This window comes from Dermacentor variabilis, chromosome 8, assembly GCF_050947875.1.
Source record: "Dermacentor variabilis isolate Ectoservices chromosome 8, ASM5094787v1, whole genome shotgun sequence".
Taxonomy (NCBI): domain Eukaryota; kingdom Metazoa; phylum Arthropoda; class Arachnida; order Ixodida; family Ixodidae; genus Dermacentor; species Dermacentor variabilis.
The window spans coordinates 16,901,298-16,916,773 of NC_134575.1; the positions used below are offsets into that span (position 1 = coordinate 16,901,298).

At 46.9% G+C, this 15,476-nt stretch overlaps 1 protein-coding gene across 1 annotated transcript; it reads left to right on the top strand.

The window, feature by feature from the left end:
* The first annotated feature begins 1,629 nt into the window (after window positions 1-1,629).
* LOC142590910 (uncharacterized) lies at window positions 1,630-10,305 on the top strand. The gene is made up of 2 exons (XM_075703306.1): window positions 1,630-1,870; window positions 8,760-10,305. Exons 1-2 carry the CDS (start codon window positions 1,805-1,807, stop codon window positions 9,270-9,272), a joined length of 579 nt encoding a protein of 192 aa, XP_075559421.1. The 5' UTR covers window positions 1,630-1,804; the 3' UTR covers window positions 9,273-10,305.
* The last annotated feature ends 5,171 nt before the right edge of the window (window positions 10,306-15,476 follow it).

A 15,476-nucleotide genomic window follows, 5' to 3' on the forward strand; every position in this document is an offset into this window, starting at 1 on the left:
GGGCAAACGTTGGGCGAGCCGAGATGGCTGATGGCCTCGTGTACTATGTGTTCTCGCGCGCCCGGTTTGTGTTAAGCACGAAGCAGCACCAAGGGGCATTCGCTCGCCGCATCGGCCACTCTACATCATGTCAGCGATGTGAAAGCGAGTGCTCGCGATGATCGAATGATATCTGATTGATTGATTGATTGAGTGACTGATTGATTGATTTTACTTGCTTCGTCACAGTACAGTGTAATAGGAGGCGGAGGGAAAAGCCGTACGAATGACGGTATGAGGGATCCTCCGCCCCCTTTGCGAAGAATGGCAGCAGCTGAAGGACATCACAATATCCCAGCAGTTTCTCTAAAGTGACACATTGCTTTACGTAAAGATGAAGCCATAAAGGAAAACTGAAAACATAGCTTATGCATAGCTTATACAAAAAAGAAAACTCATGTTCTACTCATGTTTGCCTGATTGTTAACCGTGCTTCTTGGCTGTGCCTAACTGTGCTTTTTAATTTGATTAGTAAGAGAACGTTTGCTGTAATTTATACGGCTAATGAAACTACGAACATTGATTCGTATAGTTGTTCAATACTTTATTATCGCTATCAAATCTTCTTCCGGAGGCAACTGCGATGTTTTCTTAAGACATGATATTAAACACACCGCTCAGTGTTCTATTAAAACGTTATCTCCTTTATTTGCTTTTCCGCGTTCTGACAAACGCAGAATCATAGCGAGCAGCATGCTTTATTCTGGTTCAGTATGTGCTCCCGCAAACCCGTAACAGGGCTCTGAAACTGCCAGACAACCAGGCGCAGCCACACATGTGCAAAAGCTTCAGTATGTGCGTTTCTAGTTCCTCGCGCCGGGTTCTTTGCAGACGCGTCGTACTGATATAAATCTGAAAATATTTGTCTTACCATGGCGGCGCATGTAAAGCTGTGATATCGGTTAATCTACTGCAGTGTTTATCTGCCAGCCGCATGTGTTCGCGCGAGAGCGCTCGAGTTTTCAACCTGTTGATAGTTAGCAAGAAACGGAAAAAGGTCCCGTCCGAAATAGCTTCCGGCAAAAAAAAAAAAGAACAAAGGTGCTGTCACGCGAATGCTACAGAGAAAACTGCCGCCACCTGTTGGCAAAAAAGAGGTGGACGTATACGTTCCTCCTTTTTTGCCACAGCGACACCTGGTGATAGGCAGCCTTCACGCACACTTGCGTGCCGAGTGTGTAGTGCATAGGACTAATGGGTTGGGCGTAGTGATAAGGCTAGTGTTTGGAGCAATCTCTAATTCGCCTGCGTGTACGTCACGCCTCGTTTTGTCTCCATGACGATGCAATTTGCGACGGCCTTTTCCCGGGAGGTTCGATTGTGCATACAAAAACAAGGCAAAAAACAAGCACCACGAGCCGAAACGCACGAATAATAAGATAGAAACGAAGGAGAGTGCCGTACAGCGAAGTGTATATCGACTCTTCTCTCTCGACGAACCCTCCAGGCACACACCTGACACGCGAAAGCCGAGTCCCACGCCAACTCCTTCGATCGGGAGCTATAGCAACAACTGATCGAGCCTCGGGTATAAACGGCGCAGAGAGAATGAAACGACGCGAATCGACGAACTCAGCAAGAACTGGGGCGCAGACGCACGTACGTACAAAAAAAAAACTTTAAACAAATGTCGAATAGGGAATACTGGAGAACATTATGCTCTCCTGTTGCGCCACAGGCACAAGGGTGTGCAGCAGATGACAATGGCGTCTGCTGAGGAGAACGTCGTGAACAGGTGTCGTCTGGAAGGAGCGTACGTCCTCTGATGTTTGTGGTTCTCGGCGTCACTGGAGGAGGCCTTAGTCACGCCGAAACGCCGCCATCGAACGAGGTAAGTGCGAACGTGCTTGTGACACAAGTACTTGTGCGAAAAAAAAAACACTTTGAATAGATCTTACAAGTGTGCTTCAACAGGACAGCGAAAACGCCCATAAATTAGATTATTCGACATCCCAGCATGAAATTCCCGCGCTAGGTACGAGAAACTAATGACGAACCCGAAGTTAGGCATGTCGAAGTTGTATATTTTCATGATTATGTCAGTTCAATGTGAAGCCTACCGATTCACGACGCTCCATTGTAATTGCCACTCTTGCGTCCCTATTGATGACGGTACCTCAATTGTTCAGCACAATGCGTTGGCGGGCTAGTTGGTGCGAATCCATGAATACTTTGTTTAGCGCAAAACAACAGATACAAGAAAGACGACAGGACAAAGCGCCTTGACCTGTCGTCTTTCTTGTGTCTGTTAATAATATTTGGGGTTTTACGTGCCAAAACCACTTTCTGATTATGAGGCACGCCGTAGTGGAGGACACCGGAAATTTTGACCACCTGGGGTTCTTTAACGTGCACCTAATTCTAAGCACACGGGTGTTTTCGCATTTCGCCCCCATCGAAATGCGGCCGCCGTGGCCGGGATTCGATCCCGCGACCTCGTGCTCAGCAGCCCAACACCATAGCCACTGAGCAACCACGGCGGGTTTCTTGTGTCTGTTGTTTTGCGCCAAACAAAGTATACCTCAATTGTGTTGTTCAAACGCAGGATTCTGTTAGTCTCTCGTGTCTATTACATAAGTGTGTCTGTAATTCAGGGTCGTTCTTTCTTCCCCTGAAGCGCCGGCTCGCACATCTAACCGGTTCCACAATTACTTATAAGCTTCAGGAGCATTTTCGTTCGAACATTTTCGTAAAGTTCATTTAAAGTTCACGCCGTGCAATTTGCCTTTTGGAATCGTCTTCCCGGCAATCTAGTTTTCGTAACTGATTTCATAACCTTTTGGGAAGTGTTTCGTCAGCATATCTGCAAATATGCCTATAATGGTTTCTTGGTATGCGCACCATATAAATAGCAGTTATAGCAGGTTAGTTTGCAAGGCATCTCCACTTAGAATGAATTCTAAGGAATGAATCGCTTTCGGGATGCTCGTCATTAGAACTTGTCATAAGCGTGCACGTACTCCTGTTCCACTGGCTCATTTAAAGGAAACGCTGTTTTATGCATTGAATAACAGAAACAATTGAAACACCAGGGTATTCGCATAATTAGGGGACGAATATTTCGAAACTGGTGTCACACTGAGAACTTGTCCCCGTATTCACTTGGGCTACAATTCGTAAATTGATGTATGCGACGCGAAGTAGCTATTTAAAAGTCTAAATAGGGTTGTGCTAATTAGTCGTTCGTGCATGTCTCGTGCAAGTAATGCCGGCCTCTTCGAGTAGCCTAGCTCTAGGACTATAACTGTACTATCTGCCACAGGTAATTTTTAAGTATTCTGTATAGTATCAGAAACACCCGGTGTACCATCATCTTACATTACCGTGCGAGTGAGACCTTGTGAAAGCAAAACATGTCACATTTTTTTCGAAACCTATAAAGCAGCCTATATGTGAAAAGTGTGGCACGTTTGGTTGGTGGTTTAGGAACACACTGACAGTGCTAAAAGGTCGCGCAAGACAGCTTTAGAGCTCACCTGATAATCGTGAGAGCTGGTTGACGCTGATCGCGATAAATGCAGTGCTGTAAAACGCTACATGGTACGCCAGGAATAGCACGGGGTCCCACGTGATTCCTGTCTTTTTGTGTGTTTCACTGCTCTGCATTCATCGAGATGACATCTTTAAAACTGCAGTACAGTAAATAATTGGGTCTAATTACGATTATTTGGTTTCATTATAACCATTAGAACATGCTTAGGCTGGCTTGCTTCGTGTGCACGACGGGACCGCCACCACGGCAGAGCTAAATGAAAAGGAACTATATACGCAAGGGCTTGGAACGCCGACAGGGGGTGGTGCGAACGTAGACATGGCCGACGTGGGTCGATTGTTCGGGCTAAGGTCCAATACACCTTTACAATTTTAGCTCTTTATATTACTAACACCACTAACTGCAGTTTTTTTTAGCCATTTTGCTTGTATTTTATTGTATACACCTTTTACCCTGTTCTCTTTCTTGTTTTGTAACCCTATATAATGATGTGTAAATAGCATGATAAAAAGTCTATTCTTACCCTTGCGCCTGGGACCTCTTTGGGTGCCAAGTGTCACAAGGGTAGTTCAAGGGCGCGTTATAGGTCCCGAAGCCCACTACCCAGAGTCCACTGGGGTATGTGCCATTGCGCTTGGACCCTTCCTGAACTATCTTCGGGATCGGATCATTGTTATTGCACACGATAAATGCACGGAAGACGAGCCATAAACAGTTTCGCTGCAAAAATCTCTTAGCTAGAATTGTTCGTAAGAGAATATTCCAGCCAATCCTGTTGCTGGACTAATATTAGCGACGACCTACAGTCAATAACGATCAGAGCACTCGCGAATGAAAGGCTTTGCGAATTCTGCCCCAAATTTACACCTGACATATCGCGACATCAGGACTGGCTCAAGTTGTCACTTCAAGCCCACGCTATTTCGTCACGGTGACTATACGCAACTCTATTACGTGAAAGCATTAACCAGTTGATTATTCATATTAAGGCACACCTGTGGAAGAAAGTTTATGTGGAAGCTTACCGCCAGTCTATAATGGTTGCAATTCCCAATTTAAACAGCAGCTTGCTGTCTACTGTACAGTTCCACTTCTGGGCCCTTTTTTACGACATAAGATAGTTACATGACAGAAACTGGTAGTTCCGGTACAGAAATAATGATTGGCCAAAGATATTCTGCAACGCGTATCAAGACATGGCGAAATAACCACGCTGTAACTCCGGCGAACAAGAAGTGTTCAGCCACAAAGTTGGTGCTAGCGTTCTAGCTAGGTCAAATTGCTAGAGTGATTAATATGACAGGCTACTGATGGTCACAGCGTAACATACGTTTTCAAGGTTCGAATTTCGCGCTCTTGTCTCAGAAACGGCGCCTAAGTTACTACACCTGATCGTCAAACTGTAAACACAAATGAGAAAAACGGCAATGTTTGACGAAGCGAGGTTTCAGCCTTGTGATTACATTCATTTCGCTTCGTTGTGGCAAGAATCTTTTGCGTGACACAGGAGCAGGCGAGAATTGGCACAGGGGACCGGCAGCAAGTGGTAGACTCAACACTGGCATGTACTCACATTCCTCGGGCAATTTTTTTTAAATTTATTCATATTTCAGGCAAGTTTGCTAAACGCCCATTGATAATCAGTAACTTACATCATCGGATGTTGATTAACAAACAAAGAGAGAGATAAAAAAAGTTTAATGATTCGAAATGCAGAGAGATCGGTCTAAAGTGCATTCTTCTAGCCAGCTACTCTGCACTGGGTGAAGAGGAAGAGGGAGGGAAGAGGAGCATCATGGGCGACGATGATGACAGGAGGAAGATGTAAAACATGTAACAAACAATTAGGTCTACTCAAAGCCTACAGTCCCGACCCATACTTTTTGAAAAATCAGGTAAGTGTTGGATGGCCTGAAAATTAGATTTAACGACTTGCCAAGGTCGTAAAGTAATGCCATCCGACAACGGTGGACTGTCGAGGAGCGCAAGGTCAACTCCTGTCGTTCTTCCACGTGTGGAGGGCAGTCACACAGCCCATGTCCTACAGCCTCAGGCACAGGGAACAGCTCACAGATTGGGGACTCACGTGCGCCGTGTCAGGTACACGTACCCGTGCACAAACTGATTAGGAGGTAAAAAAATGTGGCCCCTAAAAATGCGCGTTTCGGTTTGAAGCGAACATCGGAGCTCAGCACGATGGCATGCTGGGAACGATTTGAATCCTCTGCATCTGGGCGCAGAGCGAAGCTTCACAGATAATGGCCCGCTTCATGTGCCACGATTGGTTTTGTGTGCAAAGGCCATAGGCGCTTGACAGCACTCACTCGGAAGCTTCTTTCAGTGGTGTAAGCGCTAACAAGCTCTAGTGTGCATAAATTTGAAGCTCATTACCCGTGATGCTGGCAACTCAAGCATTGAGTACACATTTATTAAACTAATAATAATAATAATATTTGGGGTTTTACGTGCCAAAACCACTTTCTGATTATGAGGCACGCCGTAGTGGAGGACTCCGGAAATTTTGACCACCTGGGGTTCTTTAACGTGCACCTAAATCTAAGCACACAGGTGTTTTCGCATTTCGCCCCCATCGAAATGCGGCCGCCGTGGCCGGGATTCGATCCCGCGACCTCGTGCTCAGCAGCCCAACACCATAGCCACTGGTTTATTAAACGCTACAACAGTAATGCCAAAAACAAACAATCCCAACGAAGCAGTGTTGTGTCGATTATAATGGTGATGATGTCCTCTTAAACGGGGTGACGGATGTACTTATTTTTTGTCGTTACTGCTGCATCTAAACAAGTCAGTCAGTCAGTCAGTCAGTCAAGAACTTCAGTGAGGTCCTGAGGAGTTTTAAGCCGTTAGAGATCCCATGCGGGGAGCTCCTCGGGCCGAAACCGTAGGCGACGCCCAAGTCGGGACGGGAACGTGGTGACGCTCCGCCAGTTCTTGGGCCCTCTGGACGGCCTTGAGCTGGAGTTTGAGGTCCGGGCTTTTGAGGGCCTCTTCCCATTCGGGCTCACTAGAGAGAGGGCCCTTTGGTAACGCGGTACATTGCCATAGCATGTGCGAGAGTGAGCAATAGAGTTCTTGGCAGTCTGGGCAATTTGCCAGGATGTCTGAGTTATAGCGACTCAGTAGGCCTCGTGAAGGATACGAGTCCGTTTGTAGCATTCGAAACGCGGCCGCCTGCGCGCGTTCGAGTTTGGAGTGCGGGAGCGGATATGTCATTCTGCCTTTTCGATAGTATGAGGTGATTTCGTGATAAGTGAGTAGCGGATCATTAAACTGAATGTCCAGCCCCTCTGAGGCCGTAGGACCGTCGCGGCGGGCAAGTTCTCGCGCACGGTCGTGGGCCGTTTCATTGAGGTTTGGTTTCCGCGGGTGAATGTCTTTCCCCATGTGAGCGGGGAACCAGGAGAGGCGTCGTTTGCTCTCCATTGAGCTCGCTAGTAGTATGTGCGCCACTTCTTTACATACGTTGCCGCTTTCGTAGGCCCGAATTGCGGCACGCGAGTCCGTGAGGACATGAGTAAATGTGGGGTCTGCCATGGCGATGGCTACGGCTATCTGTTCTGCTTTAGCGCTGGTGGTCGTTTTAACCGATGCGGATGATCGTAAGGTTCCGTTACCGTCCACGACTGCTATCGCGAAAGTGGATGTGTTGCCGTACTGGGCCGCATCCACAAATGCGGTGGCTTCACGATCCGCGTCGGTGCGATCGAGAATCGCGCGGGCGCGGGCCCGGCGCCTGCCCACGTTGTGTTGTGGGTGGACGTTTCTAGGAAATGGTGAGACCTTGTAGTTGTCTCTAATTTCGCTCGGTAGGGTAATCGCATGCTCGAAATAGGGAGATGGGGAGATATTAGCTTCGTTTAGGATTAGTCTACCGGCTTTGGACGAGGATAGGCGTAGTATTTGCGCCATAGTCTGAGCCTCGATCACTTCGTCGATGTTGTTGTGCATGCCTAGCTGGTCAACCTTTGATGTACTTGCTCTTTGTGGAATGCCCAAGACCTGTTTGATGCTCTTGCGAATGAGTGTGTTTAGTTTCGTCTTTTCTATTTTCGTCCAGTTGTGGGCAGAGGCGACGTAATTAATGTGGCTCATAAGGAATGCGTGGTATACGCGCAAATCTTTTTTTTTTTTTTTGCATAGAACATTCCATTGTTTAAAAAAATTTGCTTCATAACGTATATTTCTTTCTTCGCACCATTGATCATTGCTGCTGTTGCAATGGTGCACGCCAAGACAGTAAATCACAGGCAAAGGCGCTGATGAAAATAATGATATTTAAACCGTGTCACATACTTCTGAAAACACTTCTGATATGACGTACTGCAAATTTAAGCAAGACATGTGTGTAAAGCGTTTTAGTATGAATAGTTGTACATTAGTGGCTAGGAGTTTGTTTTCGGTATGGGCATATATGCTGTTCTCTAGCGGGTTCATTTGATTCATTGTCTTTTTCTCACAATATTTTACACCAGACATTCTTTTGACGTGGCTAGATAGGTGATATTTTTAGTGTGCATAACATTGTCTATGTTTTCATGCCTGACGTTCCTGTTATAAAGCCCCAACATATATGGAGCCCGTGTTCTGTAAACTTGACAATGAAGAAAGAAAAAAATATCAATCTCTTCTGTATCTGTATTCGTTTCGTGATCCTGACGATGCAGAAATGTAGGGAAATTGCATGCTCCTTGCACATAATTAATTGGTGGCTGAAGTGGATGGCCTCCACCACAGATTTGTTGACGTAGGCTCTACAGCCATTAGAATTGAAGTCTCGGGGAGGCTTATTACTTCCGTGTTTTAATCGCTCGATGGATACAGTGACAATCTTCCAGAGCATTTTCAACGGTTTCTGCGCCATTTCTACACGCTTTCCACGAATATTATTCTCAAATATTTCTCGTGCGTCTCCGGCCTTTCAAACACAACGATCTGGCTTCGAATTCAGGGACACTGCCCTGTTTCCTTACGTTTTCATACGTAGCTGTTCGATAGGTCACTCTTATCCACCTGATGGTCAAGCACATCTCACAGCTGTCGAACACTTTCGTTATCCTACAATATACTAGCTGTAACCGCACGTAGTATATTACAATTCTGTCACAATTCTCTAATTACAAAGCTACCCCCGTAACCACACTAAAACCGCACCCCTAAATTATACTAGCATCGCTTTCAAGCCTTCTTCCTGCGTCTTTCACTGCAGCCTTCGGGTATGCTGTCTCGGAGGTCATGCCAAGAGCGCCAGTGCTCCGGCGGCGTCGTTGACGAGGAAACGACTCGCTACGTCGGCCCATCTCCGTGGCGCTTCGGCAGCGTCATCTTCCTCGGCTTCTTTGTCAAGCTGTCGGGCATCCTCTTCATCCTGGTCGGCTTCAACTCGTCCGTACCGGCTCTCCGTCTCCTGGGATTCGTCGTCATCCCAATCGGCATCTTGGTCTTCAGCGGCGGCGTCCTCTGGGCCGCAATGGAGAGTTGGCGCTACCGCGCCGCCCTCATGGCCATCCACGCTCTGGACCCGCTGGCGGCGTCCGGCGTGTTCCTCAACGGGACCTCGGTCAGTTCTGTGTCTGTGAACGTGCCGCCCAGGAGTGCTGTGCACTCGGCGCCCCCCGTGGACCCCGACGGCCCCATGGCCGGCCTGGAACCCGTGCAGTTCAGCAAGTACCCCGTCGTACTCCCGGTGTACGCGGCACCGGCCCAGACGTCGGTCTCTTGACCCGGAAGAAACGCCCACCGTACCGTGGCGGTGCCGCCGAACGCGGTGTGCGGACCTTGAGTACCTGCTGAAAGAGAGACGTCCACGTTAAGCGGTGGTGCTTTCTTGAAATTAAGTGGTCGTGCTAAGCCGGCACCGTCAAACTTCACCCGTTCCTGTGTTCGAAAAATCGGGTCATGTCGATGTCATGTGAGGATACATCTCGGTCATCCGCAGTAAGAATTGTCATTATAATTGAGAATTTAGCTGTCGACACATGTATGTCGTTCAACGAAAGTGGTGCGGTTCAGCAAGAAGCTCGTCATGCATCGGTGTATGCAATGTAATGACCCTGACGGCGGCGCCTTGACTCAGAATGAGCGCGCACCGGCCCATGGAGCGGGGCCATCATTCGAGATGTGAGGACCGTGACCGTCTCTAAACTTATGTGCACGCCCTGCTACATCGACGTGAACCTTCCGCGCGTTTGAAGTAAATTAAGCACTTCTGCCAAACAAGCACCATAAAGCACCTCCTATATCGGTGCTTGGAAGCCCAAATTTGGTCTGAGTGCCATGCGAAGAACAAATCCTCGGTCAGCCGCACGTGGGCGATCTTACAGCAGAACATTTAGCTGCTAACTTTACGCTGGATGGAAGTGGCGCGGTTCAGTGAGTACCCAGTGTTGTTTACACTGTGTGCAGCGCTGGTCGACCCTGACGTCGCCGTCCTGATCAGGAAGAGATGTGCACCCGTAACGTTGTCGTGTCGCCTAACGTGGTGTATAGGTCTGGAGTGCTGAACCCCGACTGCAAAGCTTACAGAGAACGAATTTTCGAAACTGAATGGCAGAAAAGGTTGGACTTCGCTTCCCATGCGTGTACAGCTACAGAGCTCTTCAAGTGAAACTGGTTAGGTAAACTACTAGCGTCGAACTCCACCTATGTCTGTGTTCGAAGCTCACGCAATGTATGTTGAAAAGAGGGCCTTGTTGGGTTAGTTGGTCTATACAAAGAGAATAGCAGCAAACTTGAAAAAAGGGGGGAAATCGAGAGGTAGACATAGACAAAGCCAGCTTCCTGTCACTTTGTCTACGTCTACATCTTGATGCTTTTCCTTTTTATAGTTTGCTGCTATTCTCTTAGCATAAAAATAGAGCATGTAGGTCATGTGAGGGTCTGTCTATACTCCTCGGTTAACCGCAGTGGGACTCCTAGAAAACTAAACGCTTGGCTGTTAGCACTGGTTATGTTGTTGACCAGAAGTGACGCAATTCAGAGAGTACTGCCTTCGTGCTTTTACCCATGTCACTTTACTGTTCGAAGCTCAAGGTGCTCGGACAGGAAAGTTTGTTTGATTGTTTGTTGTGCGTCAAAAGCGAATCCATGTTTCATGTACATGTCACCTCTCGCATGAAGCTCAAAAGCAGGCCTCATATTTTATTTAAAATTGATGAAAGCTGGACTCTGGGCGCCTGTTAAAGTGTCGTTATGATTAGCTATAGTTGTTGACAATTTATCAGCATGCGCGCTGCAACCCTCGTGCCAGTTGCACTGAATTACTGTATTTCAGCAAGTACGCGGCCACCATGCTGCCGGTAAGCGCCTTTCTTTCATTATCGATGTCGTTAACTACACTCCGGGTAGTTTCTGTCAAAAACCTGCGACATCATAGGGAGAAGGTGCGGGAACTTCAAGATAGCGCCGCCACCAGTCCTTCCTTTCAATGTGCTTTCGGGCGCATCAAAAGAGAAAGAGAGAGAGAATGATAAATGAATGGCAGGGAGGTGAACCAGCACTCAGCCCGGTTGGCTACCCTACATTGGTGGAAGGAAAAGGGGTATACGGAAAGATTATCAAGCTTCCCCTGTGGTAAGGGTGGTGTTTTATTGCAGAAGTGCTACGAGTCATTACGACTTAGCTGAATATTGGTATTTCTCTGCAGCCTTCGAGTATGCTGTTTAGCAGGTCATGCCAAAAGCACCAGTGCGATTGTATTCATGTAACGCACTCGCTTCAAGTCAAGTCATACAGGCCAGAAGCTCTTTTGAAGTTATTTGATTGTTTTTTTTTCATCCCGAAAAAATCTTTTCATTAAAAGCGCTGATTGCACAAATATCATGCAGCCCCAGTCGTTCTAGATACTTTGTTTAGTCTATTAGATTAAGTCAGATTTTTAGTCAAGATTAGTTAATATAATGGCTTTCTTAAGCTGCGGACCGACCAATCACCGAGTTCCGTTTTTCACCCTTCACAAAGCTCTAGCTCTTGGCTCGTACCCGCTAACGTGAAGCTGTTTGCGCGATATTTCTTTCTCTTTTTAACACTATGTTGTACTTTGTGTTATCTTCACATTACATGCTGTCTTTATGGTAGACTGTTAATACTATCTCGCGGGCATTTGTACAATGTCTGGCATGTCTTTTTTGTCGTGCCAAGCGGTGCCTTTGCAAATATCATTGACAAAATTTACTTCCATCACAGCTGAAAGTCTATTCAAAGCAGCATGTGGCCAATAAAAGCACATCCGAATTTCTGTGACAGTTCTTAAAGGGTAGGTTCTTGTTTCACTCGGCTGAAGTGTAGAGTTCAAGTTTTAACATCGTGTTTATTTACCCAGATGTCTAACCCTGTAAGGCTCAACGTATCATATGTGCTACGCTAACTGCAATTTTTATTTAAACACGCTAAACTTAAGGCAAAGCCGATAGTGGCGTTTTCATTACACCGGAACAAGGTCTCAGCTGTTGATAGTTCAGCAAAAACAATTACTCATGCTTGCGGTAACAATAAAGTTTTAACTCAAATAACGTTTCGTTGTTTCTTTGTTTTTTTTGTACAAATGTACTCTCAGTGGCCAGAAATAAAAGTCGACAAGTTGTTCTCGTTTTCTTTGATGTGTAACTGTGTTTCACCATTACAGAGCTAATGTCCATAATCAAAACGGGAAACTAAGATAAGTTCGCTTAGCGGGCTAATCTTGTTGGCTCGCAGTCGGCAAACCTTGCAGTTTTTCGGTTTAATTGGACTGCGCAGTTTCCTCGTGCATGCACAGGAACGTACGCGGTGTTGTTGCATTCATTCTAAATGTCACTGAGTTCGGGAGATGCCTGTAGGTGAACTTTAATGTGACCAGCTTTTTATGTTGTGACAGTGTTGCGTTATTATCCAAGTCGATAAACAGATAAAAAGAAAAGGCGACGACGCAGTTTCGTTCTCGGCTGCTGATTTCTTCTGCTGCTGAAGTTTTTCTCTATTTATGCGCTTTTTCGTGCGTCACTAACAGACAACGACTTTTGTGCTAAACCCCGAAGACTCCTACTCTGCTGGGAGATCCTCCCCGCAGAGCTTGCCATGGAAGATATGGTCTTGGAGTCGTCTAGCAGCCAGAACAGATCATCCGGGGCTCGGAAGGGGCTCAGTTCTTCAGTAGAATCAGAAGCTGCTGATTCTCTAAACTTTCTGACTCACGATCAAAAGATTTAGATGCTTTCATAGCCGCCAAACAACGCCGTTCAAGACGGACGACTCCGGCATCCTCCTCAAGCGAAACGGCCATCATATACAGCAGCACCCTGACTACGACAGTAGCTTTCATGCCAGTTGACGCGATGGTATGCCTGAACGCTATCTTTCAACAGAAACTTAATAATTTCTTCTTCATACCTGCCCCTGGACTAATCCAAGAGGCTCTTGTGAGTACTTGGAAAGATATCACTGGTGTTCACACAACAAATCATAAGATGGTGCAAACTCTGCTTAGTTTTTCTGAAACCTGTGATGTCCGCATGCGGTCTTACATACCCCAGGGTGCGCATATAGCAGCTGTTGTCGTTTTTGGTGTCGACTTGAGACTCCAAGACGAGTTTTTTAAGAGCGTGATCGTTCGCACGCCACCATGCAAAATAATTGGCGTTTGAAGGCTGGGCTCATCAAAGTGTATGAAGATACTGTTTAGCTGTGGAAAGCTGCCTAGTCATATAAAGTGTGTGTACTTGTGCGCTATCCTGTTCGGGCTTTCGTACCAAGGCTCTTACAATGTCATATATCTCTTAATATTGGTTATGTTCAGGGTTTTTGTCATCGGATATCTGGTCTGTGTCAAATGCAATGGGCATCACCATGCAGATTCCTGTGAAAGTCAGATATATCGATGCCCTAACTCTAACGCGAACAGTACGCAATGGATAAAGGATGCCCCGCGTTGAAGAATAAACTAAAGGCACTAAGAGAGAAAGTCGAAAAAAAAGGCAGCAGGAGATGAAAGCGTGCATCGCCATAGTGGTGGTTCAGTGACTGTAAATGCCTCGGCTAAGCAAAAAGATGTGCGTCCAAGGAATGACAAAGACACAACGAATCGAAAAGGAGGGAGTAGGGGCGGAACCTTCTACCTATCAGTCATCGCGACCAGCGCTGCTGTCGAAATCGTCGGAACAAGTCTCTACAAAGACTGCGACCAAAATGGAGAGCATTCCAAACACTGTACCTAAACAGGTCTCATCCAACGATAATGTTCTGAAAATACTTGTCAACATCATCAGATCTCTCATCACTGGTCGTCAGACACCAGCAGCGTGAGTGGCAGAACAACTTTTGAAGGCCCTCGTTCCAGTCATCGACGGCCTTCACTAGTCATTATAACGGAAATAATCTTATCAATTGTCTACAGCCTCACCCTTTTGTGCTGCAATGGAATGTCTGGTCGCTTCGACAGCGGCACGCTGATCTAGTTTTTTTTACCTCATCGCTATGAAGACTCCACCAGATATTATAGAGCTACAAGAAACTAACGTAAGAAACGACGAATATCGACTGCCAGTCTTTGTGAGTGCACAATGCGCGGAACCAGCCTGTGGCTTTTCCCAGTGTGTAGACGTGGCGCATACGCGCAGTGCTTATAAGCATCAGCACACGTACGCGCTGACTTGGATTTCGCGGTTCGTGATACAGACGACATCTGTGATGACGAGTTTGAGTATACAGGTTTACTGTAAGCCTCAGGGGTGCGATTACGATAGTGGCAAACACATACAACCGGCCTACACGTTCTTCAGACACCTCACTACTTGAGTGCTTAATCTCTCGGTGTGGTGCATCGTTTGTGTTATGCGGATATTTTAATGCCCACCATCCGCGGTGGTGTTGACAGTCATAGGACAGAGATTAACGAGCTTATATTATCAAGAATGATCCGCAAATACTGAATGGTCGACGGTTCCTCTACATTTATAGGTACAGGAAGGAAGCATTCCACAATAGATCTTGCGGTATCAACAAGAGCTGTGTGTTTAGCCTGGTCATGTGAAGCTGATCCCTGGGGCTCAGATAACGTACCCATTTGGTTAACAGCAACACATAATCGTAATGCACACTGTGTGGCATAGTATGGGACGGTAATACCGTGTAACACTGGAACGCCTTCGCAGACTGTGTGGCAGTGCCCACAGAAACAGTTCTTTATTGTGTGTATGTGTGTGTGGGTAGTTTTTTTACGTTTTTTTTTTCATTCTATTTCTCTCTCTCACCTATCGCATCCCTTTGCCCATCCCCCGGTACAGGGCAGCCAGCCGGAGATAACCTCTTTCTCTTACACTCTCTCAGCGGACCGCCAGGCTGCCGGCTATACAGTGAAAAACAGGGACAAGTTCCGTCAACTCATCTCGGAGGCACCATCTCAAGACAGTCTGTTCAAATGAGTGAGTATACTTACGACAAGCTACAGTACGACGACAACGGAGGAGCGGCAAACCAGACCGTGATCATAAGCTGTTGCGGCTCCGCGCATGCCTACGCCGCGCTTAAAGGCGGGCACAGCGCTCTAAACGACGCACCGACTCTCCTCTCTATATAACCCGCACTGATGCAACCATACGGTGGCATACAGAACAGCTTTGTCGCAAGAGCTGGGCAGCATTATCTAGTTCGCTGCATACTGGAGTTGGTTTTGGTAGTGTATGGCGCACACTAAAGGCTCTTCGTAATCCTGAAACCTGCGAGCATCCTGCGGCTGCGTTGTGCATAGCGACTGGCCCGTCACCAAAAGTTCCAGCGGAGGCATTTGCCGACTTTTTCGTCTCTGCTATGTCCAGTGACACCACAAATGGCGGACTTCCTTCTTTGGCAAGTCAGAGTACCATAAGTGGTTCGTACACAATCCAGCCTGCGAGTTCCATGGAGCAGACTTCACTCTTGAGGAGCTGCGACACGCGCTCTGCGTCTCCAAACA